At 31.1% G+C, this 23,454-nt stretch overlaps 1 protein-coding gene across 3 annotated transcripts in view; it reads right to left on the bottom strand.

The window, feature by feature from the left end:
• The window catches only part of l(2)dtl (WD40 domain-containing protein denticleless), a 55,557-nt gene that overhangs the window by 4,593 nt on the left and 27,510 nt on the right, over positions 1 to 23,454 (bottom strand). For 2 of the 3 annotated variants that reach the window (XM_035359259.2, XM_035359260.2), the window contains exons 9-13: positions 22,760 to 22,866; positions 22,549 to 22,650; positions 20,335 to 20,447; positions 18,267 to 18,356; positions 16,864 to 16,972 (exon numbers count right to left, since the gene is read on the bottom strand). In XM_035359259.2, the coding sequence (XP_035215150.2) occupies positions 16,864 to 16,972; positions 18,267 to 18,356; positions 20,335 to 20,447; positions 22,549 to 22,650; positions 22,760 to 22,866 (521 nt within the window). Of the gene's footprint in view, positions 1 to 13,125; positions 13,251 to 16,863; positions 16,973 to 18,266; positions 18,357 to 20,334; positions 20,448 to 22,548; positions 22,651 to 22,759; positions 22,867 to 23,454 lie in introns of all 3 variants that reach the window. The other variant, XM_035359261.2, reaches the window with a different exon arrangement.

The following is a 23,454-nucleotide window of genomic DNA, read 5'->3' as shown; positions in this document are numbered from 1 at the left end:
TGCACTATCCAATCTTAACATTAGGTAGTTTGTGAAGTTTTTTAAAAAATATTTCATACAAATATATATATATTAAATTACAAAAAATCAATAAATGTACTATTCCCTAAACCAAAGAAAAATTTTTTTAGAATTTCCCCCTGGTCTAGAGAGTAGTAAATTTATTGATTTACGTAATTTTAATCTTATGTTCTTTTAATTTTTCAAAAATTTTTCCTAGGTCTCTGGAATAGTAAATTTGTAAATTCATGCAATTTAAAATTTAATTTAAGCAGCTTGAGCACTTGATTATGTATTGTAAAATGGACTAGAATTTTTTAAACTCATTTTTATTACATATATATATATTCATAAGTAATAAATTTCAAAAATAACCAATGTAGCTATTAAGCATCCTCTTTGGAATCCTATAAATGTATAAAAGAATGTAATAAATATTAAAACTAAAATACTGCAAACAAGTAAAACCCTAATTCAAAAAATTAATGAACAAAAAAAGAATGTAAAAGAAGAGGAATTCAACCAACTTCAGTGCCACTTTGTCAGGAGGAGGAACATTGAAATCAATTAAAACCTCTCTTCCATTAAAAATCTTTGCTTTTCTATATTCAGAATTAGCTGATTAACCATTACAATGTACCTTTCTTTCCTTCCACCGAAAGCAAGGCAGCCGATCCACTGGTGCAGTTAGTACAGAATTACGGTACATTCCAATGTACCACAATTTCGAGTAGATAAGCCGCCCTGGCAAATACATCACACACGTGATAACTGACTAAAAAAAATTTTAAGTTCATCAGAAAAGGCGCACTGCCATTTGTGCGGCAGCAAAGCATTCCAAAACGTGCCACTTAATATTCATTCAGCAATTCCCTGCCACATTGATGTAATAATCATCGATATCATTTTATAGCACAACATAAGTATAATCAGTAATATATAAATAAGAAAGAAACATCTTACCTTGAACTTGCTGAAAACGAACTCTGATGATTTCTAATAGATACAGTCAAAAGTCATTAATTCGGACACCCATAATCCGGAATGATCTATAATCCAGACCTCAAAGCTACAAACTTTCTGCGCATGCGTCGCATTGACGCATGCGCGTAAGACCTTTACCGCTGCGAATTTGCGTGTGCTAAAATACGTTTACGAATGCGCGTTTAATGTATAACGGACAGGATAAGCTAAGCTAAAATTATCTAATTATCTATTTCAGTTAATGTTGCAGATTGCTTTGTTCCTTAATACTCGAATTGGATCCGGATTATTATTTTTTGCAGACTGTTAGAGCAATTTTATAAAAGTAAGCTTACACTTTCGATTATGTCAAATAGAATTTCCGATATATATTTACTAATATGTAAAAAATATACAAAGCGAAAGTATCTTTCGGAGACCATTAAACAAAAAGTGGAAGTGCTGCAAAAAATAGATAAAGGCATATCCTTTGGTTATCTAAACTTTAACGTTTGTTTATCTAAACTTTGTTTATCTTTAACTCCACAGCAGCGTGCAATGAATTGGAAGTTGATCTATTAGCAGTATCCTTATCTTCAGGGCAGATGTTTTTATTTTATTTGGCTTATAATTCCTTACTCAATGTAGTATTTCATCTCGATGTACTCCGTCTTTGATATGATTTAAATCAAATGCCTCGTCATTATAATTCGCTTCCGATAGCGAAGAAAGTGACAGAGGTTATTGAAAACGAAAAAATTTCGATTGACAAATTAGTGGGTATTCTCGTCACAGCAATTATAGGACTTGAACAGCGGAACTTTGTAACTGAACTAGAAATTATGTCTGTTTATAGAATTAAAGAGAATGTATTATCACATAAAAAACGAACAACTTACATTGAAAGAAATATTTAATAAAGTAAACAAATAAATATTAAGCTTTTTTTTTTCTTTTTTTTTTTTTTTGTAAATTTTGATACCCTTTAGATCATAATTGTTCTTTATTTCGTAAATTACGGTTTCATATTTTTAATTTTATAATTTCTGCATGCCATTTTACCAGATTTAAACTGATGATCTATAATCCGGAAAAATCGATAATCCGGAATCGCCGAAGTCCCGACGAGTCCGGATTAACGACTTTTGACTGTATTATTTTTATGGGTTTCACCATAAATTGCCATATTATGAAAAGAATACATAAATTAGATTACCAAATACTTTTTTTAATTAAATTTAAACTACATTTATTTATGCAAAAACTTCAAATTCCGACTCAAATCAGAAAGTCAAAGTCAGAATTAAATAAATATAACAAATGACCATCAAGTCCAATTTTATCATTTCTGTTCTAAATCACTTCTTTCAACATCACCATCTTCACTTTCATTTTCTTTTTCGATGATTTCCAATTTAATGAAAACTGATACAATCGTATCAGCTCGGACTGATTGCCATGCTTTTATCGCCCCATAAAACCTGCACATGAAGCTTTTCTCATTCGTCCAGAATTTGTGAAAGAATAGAGTTCGCTTTGCATCCATACCTCCCAATGCTTTCGTAGTTCATGCTTGAAAATTCTAGTGATAGTGAGATCCAGCGGCTCTAAAATTTTGTAAGCCCACCTGGTATTATTGAGACATCGATGCTAATTTTTTTTGCTTTGGACCTGACCATATCCGCTAAATGATCCTCATTGAATTCAGAACGATGAGTCCTCGGGGTTGAAAAAAAGCACCTTTTTCGATGAATTTCTCTCGGCCAAAACAACATCACTTCTTCGCACATTCATCTTTTCCGTTGGCGCAAATAATAACCCCTTTAGGGAAGTTTCCTTTCTAATTGTTTTCTTTTGAAAATTATCAAAGGGTTTAACTTCTCTCTATGGGCAGCACAACCCAAACACAAGTAAATGAAGTCTTTTCATTCCCAGTTGTTAATACTGAAATAGCTTTTTCACCTATTGAACAGTTCTGCTCGGAGGACAGTCAAAAGTAATGGGCACTTCAACCAAATTAAAGATTTGCCTTCTTTTCAAATTTTGTTCTTTAATTTTCTTAGATATGTATTCCAAAAAAGCTACCTTTTTTTCCAAGCCGGTCTACGAGAAGCTTTTGTCCAACTGTTGTTTTGGTCCTGACAGATAATTTTTTTTTTGCTTCGTGAACCTGAAACACTAATTAGCTCCATTGCTCGAAGGCAAATTCTAAATATTGACACAGATAATCTACTTTCTCTCTACTACATTGTCCATTTCTCTAAATTGTCTTCCAAAATAGGCCAGGCTATGACACCAGTTCGACAAGATCTTTTATTCTTAGGCATTTTCTCTAACTCTTCTTGTTCGGACTCCCACCGCCAAATGCATCGCCCGTTAACTTGAAATTCTTTAGCCACACTGCAATTTCCAATTTCAATCGCTTTCTTAACCGCCAAAAACTTAAAAGCAGCTGCATAAATTTTTCTTCGAGTAGAAGTCGTAATAACATTTTTAAAGCACGAATGATAAGGTAAACAAAAAGCAAACTACAAAGCAGTAAAAACGTGTAAGAATGAACACAGCACTTGGCAAGTAAACGTAGCTGTTTCCATTGCAAAAACAAAAAAAAAGTTCTAGGAAAACACAGGCAACTATGGAGTTTAGCAGAAAGTACATGCATTATGGTGTTTTTACACAGAATGCCATCTATCTTAGTTAGGAGAGTCTGAACTTATTGCACTGCCTTAGTGCAATCCGAGGTTAAAAAATTGCAGGAAATTCTAGCTTATCCGTTTCGCTTGTGCATAACTTACGACCTGAACTACTGTTTTAAGGGAAAAAATAATTCCCTCAGATATGGATGGCACAGACCTAAATTTTCAACTTTTAAACAATTATAAGCCATGGCTTATCTACCCAAAATTACGGTATTTTAATTATAATAGTTCATTCGAAAATTCTGGCCCCTCCCCAAAGCAAGGAATAATTCAAAAATTAATGAACAAAAAAGAATGTAAAAGAAGATGAATTCAATGCCTCTTCGTGTGGGAGGAGGAACATTGAAATCGATTAAAATCTCTCTTCCATAAAAAATCCTTTTCTGTAACCATTCTAATGTATTTTTTTTAATTATAATAGTACACCCGAAAACTCTGGTCCCTATCCAAAGCAAGGAAAAAAACAAAGTAAATTCATATCAACATTTTTTACCTTGAAACAAAGAGAACTTAATCCAAAGAATTGAAAACTTAAATTATAAAATGAATTAGCTTTGTTTTTCATTGCTATGGGGAGGGGCCAGAATTTCGAAAGTGATCGAATGGTTCATCGGCTAATTCTGGATACAGAAAAGCAAGTATTTTTTATGGAAGAGAGATTTTAATCGCTTTCAATGTCCTCTTCCTTGAGGAGGCATTGAAGTTGACTGAATTCCTCTTCTTTCACATTCTTTTTTGTTCATTAATTTTTTGAATTAGGGTTTTACTTGTTTGAAATATTTTGGTTTTAACATTTAGTAAATTCTTTTACACATTTATAGGCCTTTTTTAAATTTATTACTTATGAATTTCAATTTTTTTTGTAAAATTGGATCTAAATTTCTTACTTTATGCCTTTACTGATAGTTTTTCAGCAGCTTAATGCACAAAATATTATTAGGCATGATTATATTATTTTTTAAAAAAATTTAATTACATATTATATATATGTGTGTGTACATACATATACAATAAAAGTCCAGAAATCTGCAGAGCTTGGGACCAGAGGTTGTGTGGATTTTAGGATTTTGCGGATTTCAGGACAGAAAAGATTAATCATAATATTCAGACTAAAAGTGCAAAATAAATAAGGCATATTATATACATTTAATTAAATTATTATATACATTATAGCAATAAATTATTATATGCATTAAATTATTATTACATAAATTGATTATGTTATTCATTGTATTATTATATGTACACAGCATCGAGGTTTGCCGATTTCGCCTCATGCAAAGATTTCTGGTTTCAGATTCCGATGTTAGAATCACTGTTGCTGTAAAATTTCAACAGCTTTTCTTTATTTTTCCGTATATCATACACAATCGTGTCGCATTCCATACGATTCTGCTATAAACCGAGGAATAGCACCTGCTTCCATCTTTTGCAGAATTTCCACTTTTTGCATTACCGTCAATGCAACGTGTTTATGTCTTTCAACGTTGCAAGCAGTAAAATGAGTGTGTTTCTTATCTGTAATTGTATTAAAAAGGGCTGAAATTTAAAATATTCTTAATTTATTCACAAAATATCCGGATAAAAAAAGAAGGCAGCACCAAATAATCTCATGAAATAACAAAGGTCAGAAAATACAACATGAATCGTGAACTTGAAAGAAGAGTTAAGTGAATCGTCTGCTTTCTTACCTCGATGCAGATTAGAGGGGGGGAAACTTTTATTATGGTGTCAATAATTTGGTATTTCCGTTATGACTCATTATTATTCAGTAATTATGACGTCATTATTCAGTAAGTATTTTTTCTTCGATATTTCGTACTCAATGTTGCGGTTTCCGGAACCTATAAACTGAATGTTTATATTTTGAGAGGCAATGCGGATTTCAGGAATTGGAAGATTTCAGGTCGGCTTATTTTCAGTATTTGACTGCATAACTACATATATATACATGGTATTTCCAATTTCAACCAACAAATTCAAAGTGGTGATAAGTAGGGAATGAAAAACTGCCAAAGAACATAAGGTTAAAAATCACATTTAGTGGTAGAAAAAATGCAGAAATATTTATGAAGGGTATAATGTCAAATGGAACAATAGGGGCTGATAATAAGTAAAAGAACATTTATTTGTCGTAAAGCAGGATTTCAGTGCATCACAGTTCCACAACAGATAGGGGATAGCGAGAGAGTTTCATAGGAATTGTTTGAGGTTGTGGCTGCAGAGATCACTGCACAGCCAACACGAACGGATGAAGGATTGTGGCATACATTCAAACATACCTGATGTGCTGATATGCAATGATTCATGCTGTCACATCCTCTAATATATCCACAGCCATCTGATATACAACCAATTTCATGTGGCTCCAGAAGAAGAAATCCAAGGGATTGATATCCGGGGAGCATGAAAGCCAAGCAGCAGATCCAACATGCCCATTCTACTTCCCAGGATATCTAGCATTGAGGTGGTTATGCATCGCAGTCACAAAATGTGCTAGTGCACCATCGTGCATGAACCACAATTTTGCCGCACAGTGGCCGATATTCCCTATATCAAATCCAGAAAGACCTACTACAGGAAACAAGGTACTCTGTAGCACTGAGGCATTCAGGCAGAAGGTTTGATACTAACAGATGATCTCTGAGAATCCCTGACCAAATTCTAATACCAAACTTGTCTTTCATTTTTGACAAGCCTGTGCTGTGCAGATTTTTTGCATATGCACATTGTACATGTTGACCACACTTTCTCTCATGAAACAGGCTTCATCAGAGATTAAAAACAGTGGCAAGAAAATGTGAATCATTCTGTATGGCATCAAGCATCCAGCATATGAAATTTACCTAAAGAAAGCAATCGGCATCACCTACAAGATGGAACTTCTGCATGTGGAAGAAGTGTATGTTTTCTGCATGCATAACCTTCCACACAGTTTTATAAAGAATACCCAGTTCAACTGCAACTTATCACATATTGGTCCACAGGGAAACGGCAGACTGTTGCAATACTTGGTTTTCTGTTTCAGGTGTGCATTCTACATTCTTGTCCTGCATTATGCCTCATTATTCGGAAGGTTCTCGTCTTCTGCAGCCGTTGATCGATGTTCATGATGGCGGTATGTTTCAGAAAACACCTCCTTGGATATTGCTCTTGGTACATCCTCTGTGCTAGGTGTCCATTCAAAACTGCTCAGCCGTAAATCAGATGCATATTCCTTGTTCACGTAACCTGACATGTTGTCTCAGAATGAAGTTTAACACCTGCAAATTCTGTGCTGCTCCACTAATGTATACTTGCTTGCTGCTTTTATTTCCCCATATGTATTAGAAATTTGCATTCGAGAATGTTTTTTACTTCATAACCGCAGTGTTCCTGATCCTCGTACATTTGCTTGGCCACTCTCTTCATAGGTTCACTGCCAACTCAACATCTATTTTTTGCAGTTTTTGTCCATTAAATATGCTTTGTTACCTCATGTTCTATAGTAATTTTTAGTCCTCTTGATGCCTACTACCAATCCTCTGAATTTGTCAGTTGAATTCGGAAATACTTTCTGTATATTAAAATAAGACACAGATTGTTACAAAAACTTAATAGTCTTCATAGATTGTAAAAAAATAAAAGTTCAATCCAATAGAATAATAAAAATAATCCTTAAAAGTTAAAAAAAAATGTTTTAAAGGTAACTTTTCCACTAATAAACAAATGAAAACCCTTCAAACAATTGTGTATTGGTTTCTCTCGAATACATATACCATATTTACTTGCATATTTTCTCCTTTTTTATTTATTTTATCATATGAAATCAAGAGGGGAAAATTATGCAAATAATTCAATTTCTGAAGAATCTGGTTATGGTAAGAACACTATAAATTAAAAGTATTCATGAACAAACTATCTGTAATTATTGTAATATTATTTATTTAAAAGAAACCCATTGTAAGGTTCAAAAACTTATATAAATGTGAAGAAGGCGAATTTCACCAAATGTGGACTTTGGCGCGGAAGCGCCAGCAAAAGAAACTCGACAAGATGAGCAGTAGGGTGAAGGAGGCAAAAGGAAGAGGTATGGTGTGCGCGAACCGGCATATTCTGCTAAAGTTCTCTTCTGTAAAATATTATTATTTTTTATGTGTGTGTGCAAAATAAATTCACGTATCGTGAAGCTGGTGTTTTCATTATTGATCGGTATTTATTATTATGAATTAGCAAGCTCTTCTATGCTGTGGAATGGTGCATTGTAAAACCGAAAGTGGATGCGTTTATCGTCCTGAGTAAATTCTAGTTAAACTTTATTGCCACAGCTCCGGCAAGATAAAAGAAATCATTATATACCCGAGGAAATCTGAAAGGCGAGAAATTAAATTCTTAGTATTCCTGCACACGATAATTTCAGTTATTGTGCCATTTTGTTAATTCTGGTTTAGATGCTAAATAAAATATATTTACTTTTGGTTTATATAATATGAATAAATATAATTGCAAATCATATCAAATGTTGTAAAATTGATATTATTTTTAGCAAAGTGTTAGTTAATTTGAAATATCGTAAGGGTTGCCATTTTATTTTACTCATTTTAGAATTCTAATAAGTTGCAAGTATTACCCCTGAGAACGTTCTAAATGAATGTGTTGAAATATTGTTAAAGTTAGCCATTGTATTCATTAAAATTGTGATAAATTATAGATATTACTTCTGATTATTTCTGAAATTAATAAAAATAATGTATTTATTCCTATTACTTCTGAGAATGTTTTACAGTGGTTTCTTCTAAAGTTAAATATACGAGTTATTATTGTTTGGTGTGAATAAGTAATAATTGTACGAATTCTAAATGTGAAAGCTAATATTTTTTGAGTAAAGTGTTGGATAATTTGGTATATTACTTAAATTTGCCATTTATTATTTAGAATTATTGATGATTATAGTATTATTATTAAGAATGCTTTAATTGTATAAATGAAATATTGTCATGGTAAAATTGAAATATAAAGAAACTAAAAGGTTTGTAAAGATAACAATGTTGTAAAGACAGTAGATAAGAAAAGTTAAAGGTAAAACTTTTAAATGTATTTTAGTATATGATTGTGTTTTGTTACAAGTTGTAAAACGTTACGCACACTTTAAGTTCAGTTAGTGATTATAATTTTGGTTATTAGTAAGAAACTTGTTATAAAGTGTTAAGAATGGCTCTCCTGGGTAAAGCTGAAAAGGAAGATTTAAAAATTTTAGCTGAGGAACTTGAGGAGAAGGTACTTCCAGAATATAAAGTGATAGACTTAAAAAGGATAATTATAGAAAGCAAAAAGAGAATTTTGTAGTGGAATTATTAAACACCATTAAGAACAAAAGAATCAAAAAGGAAAATGGATTTCGAACTTGAGAAGTTACGAATAGAAACAGCTAGTAAGAACACGGAAGCAACTTACTATTTGGGGCAGTTTGATGAGAACATAAGATCGCATTATGAACTTCGGAAGTTAATGCAGAAATTCAATCTAAAAGAGGGAAACATAAGCCTTTATTTAACCTTATTTGAAAGGCAGGCTAGTAGAGCTCACGTAAAAGACACAGACAGGGTTTCATATCTCTTGAGCTTATTGCCTTATGAAATAGCACAATTAATAGCATGTGAACCTGTTGATAAAGCTGAGAATTACGAACACGTAAAAGACCTTCTTAAAAAATTTAAGTTCTGAAAAATTCCATCAAAAATTTTTTCAAATCACATGATAAAACATGAAAGGATTTTTCATTTGAAATAGAGAGTTATTTCAAAGAATGGATTACAGGTTTAAAAGTTACGACCTTTGAACAATTAAAGAATCTTATGATATCGGATCAAATAAAAAGCAGAGTATCGAGTGAAGTAAAACGTCATTTTATAGAAGATTGGGCTAAAATCGTATTTCCATCCGACTTAACCAATTGGTTAGACGAATATGAGAACATGAGAGAGAATGATAGGAGATATGCTTCTAGTAATAAATTAATAGAGAATGTCTGGCATGGCAACTGGGCTAGTGAACCTTCAGAACAGGAAGTCTGTGGAATCAATCAAAATACAGTTGGTCCATCAAATTTTAAAGAGCGAAGGCGAAATCAGCAACACATATCGAAATGACAATACATATAATCCACAAAAATCACAAATTCGAAAGGAAATTTCAGTTAATACAAAACTGAAATTCGTTTCAAAACCTAAATGCTTTGTCTGTGGTGAAGAAACGCACTTTGCAAGAGCCTGTCCGTCCCATAAGGAACAATATACCAAATCTAAGGTAGAAAAGTCACCAGGTGGATTAATACAAACAACAACAACGAGTGAAGAAAATGATGTTGAGTTACTTTCTGCCCGTATTACTGTTCTAATGTCACCTTTGGCTGAAATGAATGTTATCGAATTTGATAAATTAAACAGGGTAGGAATAAAGTGTGGATAGATAAGCTTTCAAGAAGTAGTAAACTCCAGAGCTCAAATATCTGTGATTCGGAGTGACTTGGTTCCTGACGACTGTGACGACAAAGAGGGGAAAATTTAAATTATTTCTACATTTTTGGAAGCTGAAACTGCAATGTTAAGAATGGTTCCTATGAAAATCAATGATGGCTTTCATGACGAGGTACCGATAACTTGCGCAGTGTCTAAAAAATTAGTGAGTGATATGTTGATATGTAGCACTGCATATCAAGCATTGTCTGAAACTAATTCAGAAGTCAAACAACAAAAATCAGCGTTATATTTTCAAACTTTTCACAGGACTAGTTTCGATGGTTTTACCAAACCACCATCTTCAGCTGCAAAACTGCAAATGAACAAGATAGGAAATAATGATAAGATAAGAAAGTCTGGACAGGAATAAGCAAGTGGTGCCATCTGTTGATGAAACCGGAACTAAAACATAATTTCTTTAAAGGCCGAAGGCAAAGATGGATTGGAATTAGGATCATTAACTAGAACAGAAAGATTTTTTTGAATGTGAAATGCCTCTAGAAAATCCAGTTTCCCGATGGAAAATGTTTTTTGAATAATTTTGGCAGCAGAAAAATTGAAAGTGTAATTTTCGGACCAACAACGTTGAGCAACAGAAGACTTCTGTGTTTCCTTTTTTCTAACATATGCCTCACGTTCCTGGACGTGAAATTTTAAGGCTCTCTTAGTTTGGCCAATGTAAATTAAACCACACTGGCAAGGAATCCTATAAATACCCCAGGAATTCATATCCAGAATGGGGTCCTTGAGTATGGAACTCGGAATTTTGTTGATGGGAGAATACACAACCCGAAAGTTAAATTTCTGCAAAATGTGTGCTACTTTATAGCTAATTGATGGAAAGAAGAGAATGACAACAGAATTTTTATAATCTCCTAAAACAAGAGTGTGCCTTTTAGTGTGTTGAGATGAGAGTTTTTTAATTAATTTTAAATTGATTGATCATGGGGAACTTCCCATTTGTGCCTTTGTTGTTTGAGCCTTATGATCAACCAATAGTTGAATGAAGGTTTCCCATATGTGCTTGAAAATTTAAAGCCTCGAACAGCATACAAATTCCATTTTGCTGCAAGAAATGAGGTTGGTATTGGTGAATGGAGTGATGAAAAGCAAATTGTTATGCCTGCTGAATGGACTCCAGAACCTCCAAAATTTATTACCCCTGGAGGAAATGTGAGCATGTACTCTGATCGATTTCAGATTCATTGGACTGTACCATTAGATAATGGATGTAAAATTGATTTCTTTGAATAACGTTATTTTAAAGTGGAAAAGAAAAATGGAGTGTGGCGTGGGGTAGGAGAAGTAGTACAGGAGAAAATTGCAGACTGGGAAAATGCTTCTTCATATAAAATGACTAAGTTGAAATCTAATACGTTTAATAAAGTAGAGCTCACAATGATATTGGTTTTAGTCAGGATGCAACTACGATATTTCAGACTGCTGCAGGTTCAGAGCATAATCAGCTAAGAAATGGTTATCTGGCCAAGTACCAAGTCCGTAATCCACGGGTGAAATTCTTGCCATTACTATTGCTATTGTCCTTGTCCTTATAATTACTGTTGATGTAACTTGTTACATCCGATACCACTAGAGTCTGTCATTTTCCTTCGGAGTCTTGTGTGTGCAAAGCTGATGATCAATGAAAAGGCTAAGGAAGCTGCTTTTGAAGATGGAAAGGGGCTGAATATTTTGGCAGTTTTATCTCCCATAATTGCTTGTATGTATGTCGTTGGGCCTCCCTTTGTCATAGATTTTTAACCGTTTCTACTACATAAAGTTACAACGAGGTTGGAAGTTGTAGCAAATGACCATTATATTGCATTTTTTCACTTGTCGTACTTCAGTGGGTTTAACACAAGAAAATTATTTTGTGAAGAACATAATTACATTGCTGAAAAATAAAATTTTATTTACTACAAAAATGAAATATCTGGGAAGAGAGGACAATCATATGTGTATTATTTCTTTATTATGAATGTAAAAAATCTTTTGCATCAACATATGTTTAGCGAGTTGAGTTGTGTGGTTCATACCGAGCCATCATTTTTCAGATTATTTATTCCTGTTGTATGTTCACAAGTCATTCCATAATATTTTTAAAGGAAACTTTGTTATTGTTTTTGTTAGCTATCTTGATAGCTGTATTGTATTGAAAGAAATTATTACATATTTATGAATAATTAATGTAGTATTGTGTGTCTTAATGTAAATGTTGTTACATGTAAAATTAAGAATTTTGTTATATTATCATATATAAGTATTGGGTATGTAAAGGTTTTTGTATATTTAATTTGTATACTTCAAATTAATGGCACATTTAGGGTAGGACTTTGTATGTGTGTATGTGTGCAGGGATGCAATTAAACCGGTACATTGAACCATGTACAGTGAAACAGGTATGATGAAACTGATACAATCTTACTATAACTTAGCGATTCATAAACAACGAACTTAGATTTTCGACTGTGTGTATGGTCTCTAAGCAGATGTATACGCTTCCCAAGGAGGGACGTGGAAGGTTCAAAACTTATGTATAAATGCCAAGAAGGCGAATTTCACCAAATGTGGACTTCGATGCAGAAGTGCCAGCAAAAGAAACTCGACAAGATGGGCAGTTGAGTGAAGGAGGCAAAAGGAAGAGGTGTGGTGTGTGCGAACCAGCATATTCTGCTAAGTTCTCTTCTGTAAAATATTATTATTATTTTTTACGTGTGTGTGCAAAATAAATTCACGTATCGTGAAGCTGGCATGTTCATTATTAATCGGCCATTCATTATGAATTAGCAAGCTCTTCTATGCAGTGGAATGGTGCAGTGTAAAACCGAAAGTGGATGCATTTATCGTCCCGAGTAAATTATAGGTAAACTTTATTCCCATATTCCAATAAGAATACATAACAATATTAATATTACAGTATCTAACAAGATATTTTAATTTCCATTTGCCTGTATCTTGAATCTCACCTCCTCTGATTGTTGTCCACTGCTACTCCTTAGGTCTCAAATGTTTCAATAGCTGCCGGAACTGTCTGTGTCATCTGATTCATACTCCCAGCCATCATCATCATCATCTTCCCATGCGCAATGATCTTCAGAACCATCAAAAGTATTAGATATCCCTGTTTTCTTAAAGTTCTACTCTATTATTGCTTTATTAAGCAGAACTCATATACCCAAAAATTCCCAAATAAGTCAACTAGTAAGAAGCGGGAAATATGCAAAGGGGGAAAATACACAAGTAAATATAGTATCTAATATAGTCAAACTCAACTATAACGAACCTGGTTTATAAGGAATCCCTGGATATAACAAACAAACACTTTGGTCCTGTCTAATTTCTTATATACTTAATATTATTTTACAATCCAAGAGCGAACTTCCAAAGATATGAAAATTGGATATAACAAACTACATGGATATTTTCTGTTGAAACGTTTTTGTATTTATCATATTTTTTCTAGGATTTCTGTAAGTTTTAATGCAAAAATTACTATCTTTAATAGTATTCACGTTTAGAATGTTAGGATCCATTTAACACTCACAAAGGAAAATACCTTTACATTGCTTTCCATTTATGTTCAACCCTACTTTTCTCGGTGTTCTAAATAAAGTCTACACAAAACAAGTGTAATACCCAATTTAAAAGTACAACCACAAGATAAACAAATCTTAGGACACTGCATGGCATTCTTTGTTTGTGGTGTATGTCAGTTGTTTCAAACTCAAAACTGTACATGGGTCAGATTCCCGATCTGAAAGCAGTTTACAGGCTGAAATTTTAAAACATACATATATATATCTGTTATCGACAATGTATGAAACACCAGCATTCTATAGAATGCCTAGTGTTTTTAGGCAAAGTATGAAATATGAGAATTATTATATACTTTACCTAGACATCGCATATAATACCTAGGCATTTTATAGAATGACAAATGCACTCCAGACAAAGTATGAAAAAAAGGTCATGATAAGTTATTATTTAAAATGTGTTCATTCCTGAAAAATACAAAAGTTAGTTTGAAAAAATAATGAAACTGCTATTAAAAAACTTATTCTAAATGCATAAAATAAAAATTAGTGAGATGACCTTTCCACACCATAATAAATTTATATTCCCTATCTGACTGGAAAATAAACAGGATCTGCCTGACAATGCAAATTAAATTCAGAAAAATCATTAGATTTTACAATAATGCCCCTTTCTGGCAAAAAGGTCGTTCAATATCATTCCGTGTAACATTTATGTATTTGGTTTAAAGTTTCTTCAACATTCCGTCATGGTCTCTGTCCCCAGCAGCCAAATGAATTCAAGTAACATGAAATAGCTGGCACTGGATAAATGAGTTTACTTTTGTTTTCAACACACATTACATCATAGTGATTCAGCAACTAATAATCCCATTGTTTCCTCTTAGCAGTCGTTTTGGCCTTTTTACATCATTTATAAACTTCTGTTAATTATTGGAAAAGAGTTGCACGTGTATTTCATACATTGCCAGTTTGTCATTTGGCATTCTATAAAATGCTTAGGCAATGTGTGTTAATCACTTTATACATTGCCGGCCAGTTTTACGCATTCTATAAAATGTCTAGGCATTCTACAAATGCTGGATTTTATACATTGCCGGTAACATATATGTAAGAAAACAAAGTTTTTTGCTACAATTTGTCAAAATATACATATAAAAATGAGGCAAGAAAAAAAACTCATATTTAAACTTATTTTCTGCCAGAAATCTAAAGGTCGGTACCTGCAAGAAATTTATAACTTTCATACTTTGTAATCCAAATGTAGTGGCAGCTAAATATCAAAATTTTTTCAACTGATATTTATTCATATCATTCTAATATATTATAGTAACCATTAAATAACTTACTTTTTTAAATTCAACTAAAATAAATTATACAAAAACTTCCTGAGAAAGACATCTTTCTTTTATTTATTACATATTTTATGATGTATGTATAAAATGTATTTTATGATGTATATATTTATATCTAATTATAAACTTTATTTCTTATTACATCTTTCAGCTACACCTCACTGGCATTTTCCATTTTCATAAAATTACTAGAAAGTATCTTCATCACAAATTGTAGATATTCATAGTCAATTTTTATAGACTTGTTAATTTTCAACTATGGAAAAGCTGTTCCCATGTAAATGTGCTCCCAGAAAAGGAGACTATACAATTGAGGTAATTATCTTTTGACAAGAACTAATTTAAGTTAATCAAATCTGTACCTTCAGACCTTTGATTAATATTTACATTGAAGTGTAAATTAATTGGTTCCAATTTTAGAATTTCCCGAGTATTACTTACGATCATTGGCGATGAAAATAATGTAAAATTGGATTAAATACCATTAAAATCTTAAACTTTTTCTTCAGTTCTTGTCAAAATAATGCTAATTAATTTACAGGAAATATATTTCTGGGCGCATAAGATTGCCAGTTTGATGCCACTAAAACAAAGAATGTAAGTGGGTTCTTTTGATTAAGTTATCAGACAGACTTCTACTTAAGGCTAACATTATGTTGGAAATTTTAAATTTTTGCCACTCAAAGAGGAAGTAATGAATCTTATGAATTTGGGTTACAAAAATCATTTATCTTTAAGAGAATGAAATTTTGTTTATCCTTATAAGTTCTCTTTTGGATGTTCTTCACAAAATTTGAATTCATCATTATTTTTTACTACTTGTTTTCAAAAAAATATAAAAACACCGTTTTTATACTTTTGTCATATAATCGACTTTTCTTATCAAGTTGGATACAGCAAATCACTGCATATGTCCAACCATAAGTTAGTTATAGCAAAGTTCGACTGTGCATGTGTATTGCATAAATATATAAAGTAATATATAATTGCATAAATATTGTATAATTGCATAAATATATGTATAAAAAATACATGCAAGGTCATTTTTAGATTAATATATATTACCAGAAAGCTTAACCCTCCAACTAGCCAAGTTTTTTGGGGGGGGAGGTAGGGGATTCAAAATTCCAAATTTCTCCTAAATTGCCAGGAGAAAAGTATCTGACTATGATACTAAAATTCCCCTCGTATTTTATACCTGGACTCATTTTCTTTTAAAATACACCCTCAATTACTTGGGCACAGTTCAATATGCAAATTTTAAAAATTTGCGCACTATGTCAAATTTCTGAAAAACTAATAACAAAAATGTTGAATGAAAATGGATCATCATATCTGGTGCAAGTTCTCGCGGGTTAACATGAAGTTTCCATAATTGCTATTTGACTGCATGTATTATGCATCCTTCAACTGTTATTAATAAATTTGTCTATACTCAAATTCATTTATATAACAGCTGAAAGATATTTAATTTAATTACTTTTGACATATTTAATCTATGATTTTTAAGAATATAAAAAATTATGGTTCATCCTATTAAAAACTTAGTTTGAATTAAAAATGGACCATTTGCCCTTCTTGAAATGTGGCCATTGAAAAGTGGGATAAAAAAAAAATATAAGCAATAAATCCATCTGTAGAAATATGAAACAATTTACATATCCATTTCAAATCTTATCTGTCCCTCCCTCCAAAAAGTCATATGGTATAAAACAAGAACAAAAATCGATAAAAAAACTAAAGAAATTATTAATAAATTTAGGAGTTTAGAAGAATTTAGGCAACAGAAACAACTTTTATACCATTTTTGACATACCTTTAGAATATAAGGCACAAGATGAAACTATCTCACTGTCATCTGTAATACTTTCTAAGTTAGCAGTTTTCCAAACCAAAACTTTATTATCATCTCCAGAGGTAACAAGCTGCAAAATTGAAAGAACAGTTTTAGAATTTCAAACGAATATTTTGCAAAGAAGAAATACAACTTTACAAAGCAGGAAAGTGAAAAAAGAAAAAAAAAAAAAAAAAAACATTTAAAAAAAAATTTCAAAGGACAACAAATTGATGTAAATTATATTTCTATCACAATTCACACATATTAAAATAGAAATAATTAAAAATATTTATAAGCAACTTTTTTATAAAATGTTTGCTCTAATCATTTAAACAATTTTGTATAATCACAAGCTTCAAATACTTTCTAATTATTCATACCACAAATTTTAGTAACTTGAGAACTGCCATGTATTTTACAAATTTTTTTGGATATGCATGACAATAGCAATGTCCCACATACCAAGTACACATAGATTCCCATGCTTTAATTGTTATTTTGTTTATCAGCGTTTATATATATATATATATATATATATATATATATATAACCTGCAGGCTATAAAAATGCAAATCATTCGCTAGGTATGTGTCTGTAGGTCACCAGGTAACAATCTTTTCAAAGAATTGGATCTTCATATACTGATATTTTTCTCAGCAGAATTACAGGTATTACGAAACATATTTAAGGAGTATCAAAATGGGAATTATAAGCACAGTCATCTCTTATATGCACTAATTCCGTCAATACTTGTGATCTCAGATATCTATAGTTTATAACATAAAACTTTTCAAAACTGAAGATCTGAACCTCTCAGTTCTAAACACTATAGCAGCAGTTATATTTCAACAGCTAGTTAGCTTGTTTACACTTCATTAGTCAAAGTGATTGTTACCATAAATTATTTATAACAGGGGTGGCTAAAGTGCGACTCGCAGGTCTGTTACGACTCTCGCAGTCAATTTGTGTGGCTTGTATGTATGAAATATGGTAAACTTAAACTATTCAGTGTCCAAAAAGAAGTAATTAATTAGTTTAGACTCTTTTTACAAAGTTATCAGGGATTTCTTTCTATTTAAAACCTCCTCCACTACTTCTATAATGATGTAAATATGAACTTGTGGCTTTTAGAAAACCTAGATGCGGCTCTCGAACATTCCTGAATTCAAACGTGCAGCTCTTACTAACCTGAAGTTAGGCCAACCTTGATTTATATAATAAATATGGCTTTGATAGTTGCATAATATTATTAATATAATGTACTATATTTCTGTAATATTATTAGGTAGATAATATTATACCATAAATATGTATTTAATAGCTCATCTTAATAGTTTGGGAAATTTAATAATCAACAGAGCATTTAAAGTTTCTTTTAATACCTTTGTAACATCATATGGGCTCCAAGTAACAGATGTAACTTCAGCTGAATGGCCAAGTAATTCAAAAACGGGCAAACCTGGTTTAGTGGTCTGGAAAGAAACAAAATAAGGTGAAAAGTTTTTTTAACTATGCTTCAAGATTAAAAAATAATATTAACTCACCATTAGACTAAAAACTTTATGCAATTGCAATTATTCTAATAAGCAAATTATTTATCACCATCATATAAAAAAATAAGTTTTCTAAGCTCCTTTCAGTTTCTTAAAATAATTAGATTGTAGTAAAAAAAAATAAACAGAAATGTCATTCTCCTTTCATAAATATTCTTCATGAATTTTTGGTAATTTTTATGAAAATTGTCTTAGTTTTACAATCTTACACATCAAATTCTTTTCTCATTCTTGTCATATATATGGGTGTGTAAATATAAGTGCAAAAAAATTGCGCTAATCTGACACTTTGTCACTAGTTTTGTATTTTAATCCTACATTCTTGGCAGACATTAAAGATAGCAGTGTGAAGTCATCCTCTTCGCTTCATAAGAAACAAGTTCTTTTCTCTTTGGGATATGAATTCTTTTACTGTGCATCATCAAATTTGGTGGTTTTCCAGCAATTTTAAAACCAAATTAGCTATAAAATATTTTAATTCAATGATTTTCAAAATCCCTGAGAGCTTTTTAAACAAATATAATAATGTTATCATATTAAAATAAAGATAATATATTAAAATTTTGTTCAGAAAAATAACATTTAAATGAAACATTTTAATTTTCCTCTGTCATATTGAAAAGTATCCTTATCTTTCATTAAAACAATTTTTAAATACATTGATTCTGAAATTTAAACAAGATAATATATATTATATGTTGCCCAGGCAGTATAGTGACTAAGGAAGCCTACTGTGGTAGTGAAGGGCCCAGGTTTAAATGCTAAAGAAGGCATGGATGTTTGTAAATGTATAGTTCCTTTACGGCATGGGGGTACTTTAAATACATGGTGGGTCAAAAGCCCTCGGGTGTGGTTTAGTGATAGGGGAGAGGGTAAGAGACCCTCAGAACCCACCCCAGATAAATAATTATTAAATTAAATTAAACATCAAATGAATTTTCAAGAGTTCAGTGGAAACATTTATTAAGCTTGCAAATAAGCATAAAAACTATATTTTTCAAAGTAAACTTTCACAAAAGAACTGTTATAAAACATACAATTCAATAACTAGGATTAGACTTGCAGATAAAGAGTATTTGAATAAATGTCATGTATATTTATCAGCATACTAATTCTGGAACTTAATGGTCAAGGTTTGCATAAAAATCAAAGGATTAATTAACTTGCTTCTCTTATGATATGCTTCTATATATTCAGAATGATATACAATAAAATAATTTAAAGAAATCAACAACAAAAATCAAGTAGAAAAGATGTTGCAAATCTATGATGTCACCTATGGAAAAAAACACAAGCAAAAGTTTGCCAATTTCACACCCCTTTTTTGTTTTAATAGTTTACTATAGTTGCTTTATAAAATAAGCTATGCTACTTCATACTCAAACATAAAGTAATGTAACTTATTTATTGTTTTAAACAGTTTTAACAAAAGCCACACCACCTCTCACACAGAAATCTTGGAATGTTATTATCAATAAAACATAGTTTGTATTCATGTTCACAAATGTAGTTTGTGTAATGCAGTTTGTAGTCAGGAAAATAATCACAGATCACTACTGACATTACAACTAACAATAAAATTCTAAAGTTCATAAACATTCATATGTGGAATGCTCATTCTACAATTATTAAAAATTAAAACTAAAAGTTTTCAGTTATATGCTAAAAATTTAAATAACAAATTTGAACAAAGATGTACAAACACTCTTTTTAAGATATTTTGAGGCAAAAAAAAAAAAAAAAAATTATATTTTAATATTTATAGTGCTTTATTTTGAAATCTTTTTGTAATATACTTAAGATTACTTTTGTAAATTATACAATATTAAAAAAATTAACTATGCATTAAGAGAGAACATGATTATTCATAAGAAAAAATGAAATATGGATACAATACCTTCCAAATGTATGCTGCATCATCACTAGATCCACATAATAAATACTGATCATCATAGCTTAAGGCAAGCTTCACGAAATAAGTTCCACATTTCAAACCTTCATATGTAAATGCTGTAAAAGATGAATATTTTTTAACAAGAAAATTTTAAATTCAGTCTCACACATGTAAGCATAAAGTTAATAAATAAATAAAAATAATTCAACAAAATGAATGCTTGATGTGTACAGGATTGCCACATAAACAGGAGAGTGAAATTTCCTAACCTTTCCATGTTTTTCAGATGTGTTTTAAGAAAATTCTAGTCTAGCCATATAGTTCACGCTGGCTGTGCTGAGGGTAAAATAATTATGGTACCACTTAAAAACACAAAAGTTTGCCAATCATATACGAGTTTGATAAAAAAAGACTTGCTTTTGAATCTCCAAAGCATCACTACTATAACTATAATAGCAGTTGTTCTCCTTAATAACTTTCAAATTAAATATTTATGCCAAATTAAGACAACTTGCTACACAATATTTACATACTAAACCTCTCTTCAGCAATCAGTCATGTCACAAAATTAGTCCAAATAAATTCATTTTTTAATTACATCAAATAACAGGAGTGATTGTTAGTGCATCTGAAATATTTGCAGTCACTGATACTGAAATACATTTATAATAAAATGTCATCACAAATATAATTATTTAAAAGTATAACTTAAAAGTTAATTTTACATGCATAAAAACACACATTTACAAAAGAAATTAAATACATTCCTCTAAGTAATAAGCAAAATCAGAAATGAAATTCATTAATTTTTCCTTTTTCGATGAAATGTATAAACTTTTAAACACTGGATTTTTTCCACCATTAATTTTAACAAAATTATGTCATAAATGACAGCTTTATTGTTTTTAACAGTATTACAAATAAATTCCGGAATGGAAGTTCTTGTTTACAAAATGGCAAAGGAGGAGCAGTTATATGTATCCTATTAACTAATATATAAATTACCGAATATATGCAACATGTAATCTTACAACAGTTGCTAAGTTCTGAAAATGTATGTTTTCTTTTTAATATCAACATATTTTTGAGGAAAAACTCTTTAATGTAAGCATATGTACTACAAACTAAATGTAATTTTTGATTAGAATTGAAGAACCCCCCTCCCCCAAAAAAATTTAGAATATTTAAATAAAACATCAATATCATACTAATAAAAAATTAGCACAAAACTAGATTTGTCAGCAGGATCCAAACCAGGGATCATTTAACTACTCGCTGACTGAGCTACCACTTATACCACAAATACATATACACAGAAATGCAATAGTTCCTTACATTCCATCTCCAATTATAGGACAACTGGTGAGAAGATAAGATCCAGTTGACAAAATCCAAGTGGTGATAAATTACCTTTGATTACATTTTATCTTAGATGTACTGTAGACACATTATGTCATTTCAGAGCCATGAAACAACAAACAGAGCCTTCACTAGTATCTGAATCACAGAACTTCTGATTATAAATCAAACATGTTACAACTTTGCACCATGAGAACATCTTAACCCTCCAGATAGCTAAGGGTTTGGCCCCAAAATCCTAAACTTCTCAAAAAGATCATAAGCAAATGGTTATTTTCTTGATTATAATTGCAAAATGACCCTTTGACTTAGCACCTTGACTCCTTTTCTTCTATCTACTTTAGTTACCTGGACATACTTCAATATGCATGCTTGTGTATTAAAAAGTATCATGCTAAAGATTTTTCAATCTGCATATACAACTTGGCCACTTCAAGGGTTAATAATTTTGTTCAATAATTCATAAATCTCATTTTCAGTGTACAGTTTGAAGAGATGAAAGAAAAAATTATTAACTAAAGACATATTATATGGCATTTTCCTCTGAAAACATTAAAAAACTTATTAAAGACTTACTTACCTAACTTAAGAATCTAAAGAATAAGACATAAATTAAGTTATGAGAAACCAGACTTTTATATAACAAAAGAGCTGCCAAATGATGCAACATTCTATACTGTGTTATTTATATAAAATTCATAACTACAAAATTCAAGTTGATGATTAGCAAAAAATTATAGTAGATGTGTTTTGTGACAAAGAAGGAATTTGAAAACAAAGTGGGGAGAAAAAAGTAAAGTTTCAAGAAGCATTTAATGTCTAAACATGAAAGAGTGATAAAAACACAAAAGAACATACCATCCTTGATATAGGAATGGCAATCAAAACGATGTATTTTATGATCTGTACTACATGCATACAGCATTTTACGTCGTGAATCAAAAGATAAACTTGTGCAACCTAAAATAAAAATTAAATATTTTATCTTTCATAAAAGAATATATTAATCAAAGCTAAAAGTCAATTAGCCAAAGTAATACTACACATAAGCAATGACTAACTAATTTACCATGGCCAGAAACATTTGCTCCAGAATACCCTAGCATATGTCGAGGAGCTGGTATACAAAGATGGCTTGAAATGTAAGTTTTCCTCAAATCCCATATTTTCACTACCCTAAAATATACATTTTAATGTCATAAAAAATCAATTCACAGAAAAATATTTTAGATATGAAATAAATTTTGGAAGAATAATGCTCATTTGTCAAAATATGTAGTAACTGCGTTTTGCCCAAAGATACTTTGACTGCAGTAAAAGATTATAAACTCCTTAACATGATTTAACCAGTTAAGAGCTGATTTCAAATCCTTGATATAACTCTCTTAACGAAAAGTGTCATTCAGTGTTGTGTATTAGTGTTGTTTACTGTGTTTTACATTATGCATTAATGTATTAAGTAATATTTATGCAACACATATAAAATATGAAGTGCAGAACTGCAACATACACGCAAATGTGCTATTAAATTAAATTCATCACACAATATAATTATAACATCCTAATTCAATTCCAATATTAACAATTTCCTTAGAAATGTTTGCATTGTTCTGCCACTTAATAATAATTATCAAATTATAAATTAACTGCACTGGCAGTTTATTAAATGCCATTTTATTAATTATATTATAACACTGATGTGTATGTGTGCATTATGGGCAAAACCTGAAACTGACCACATCAAAAATTGGCCTGATGATTTGG

The sequence above is a fragment of the Stegodyphus dumicola genome, chromosome 4, assembly GCF_044657685.1.
Source record: "Stegodyphus dumicola isolate Sdum_Otavi_A_Nest chromosome 4, ASM4465768v1".
Classification (NCBI taxonomy): Eukaryota; Metazoa; Arthropoda; class Arachnida; order Araneae; family Eresidae; genus Stegodyphus; species Stegodyphus dumicola.
This window is presented reverse-complemented; position numbering and strand designations above follow the sequence as displayed.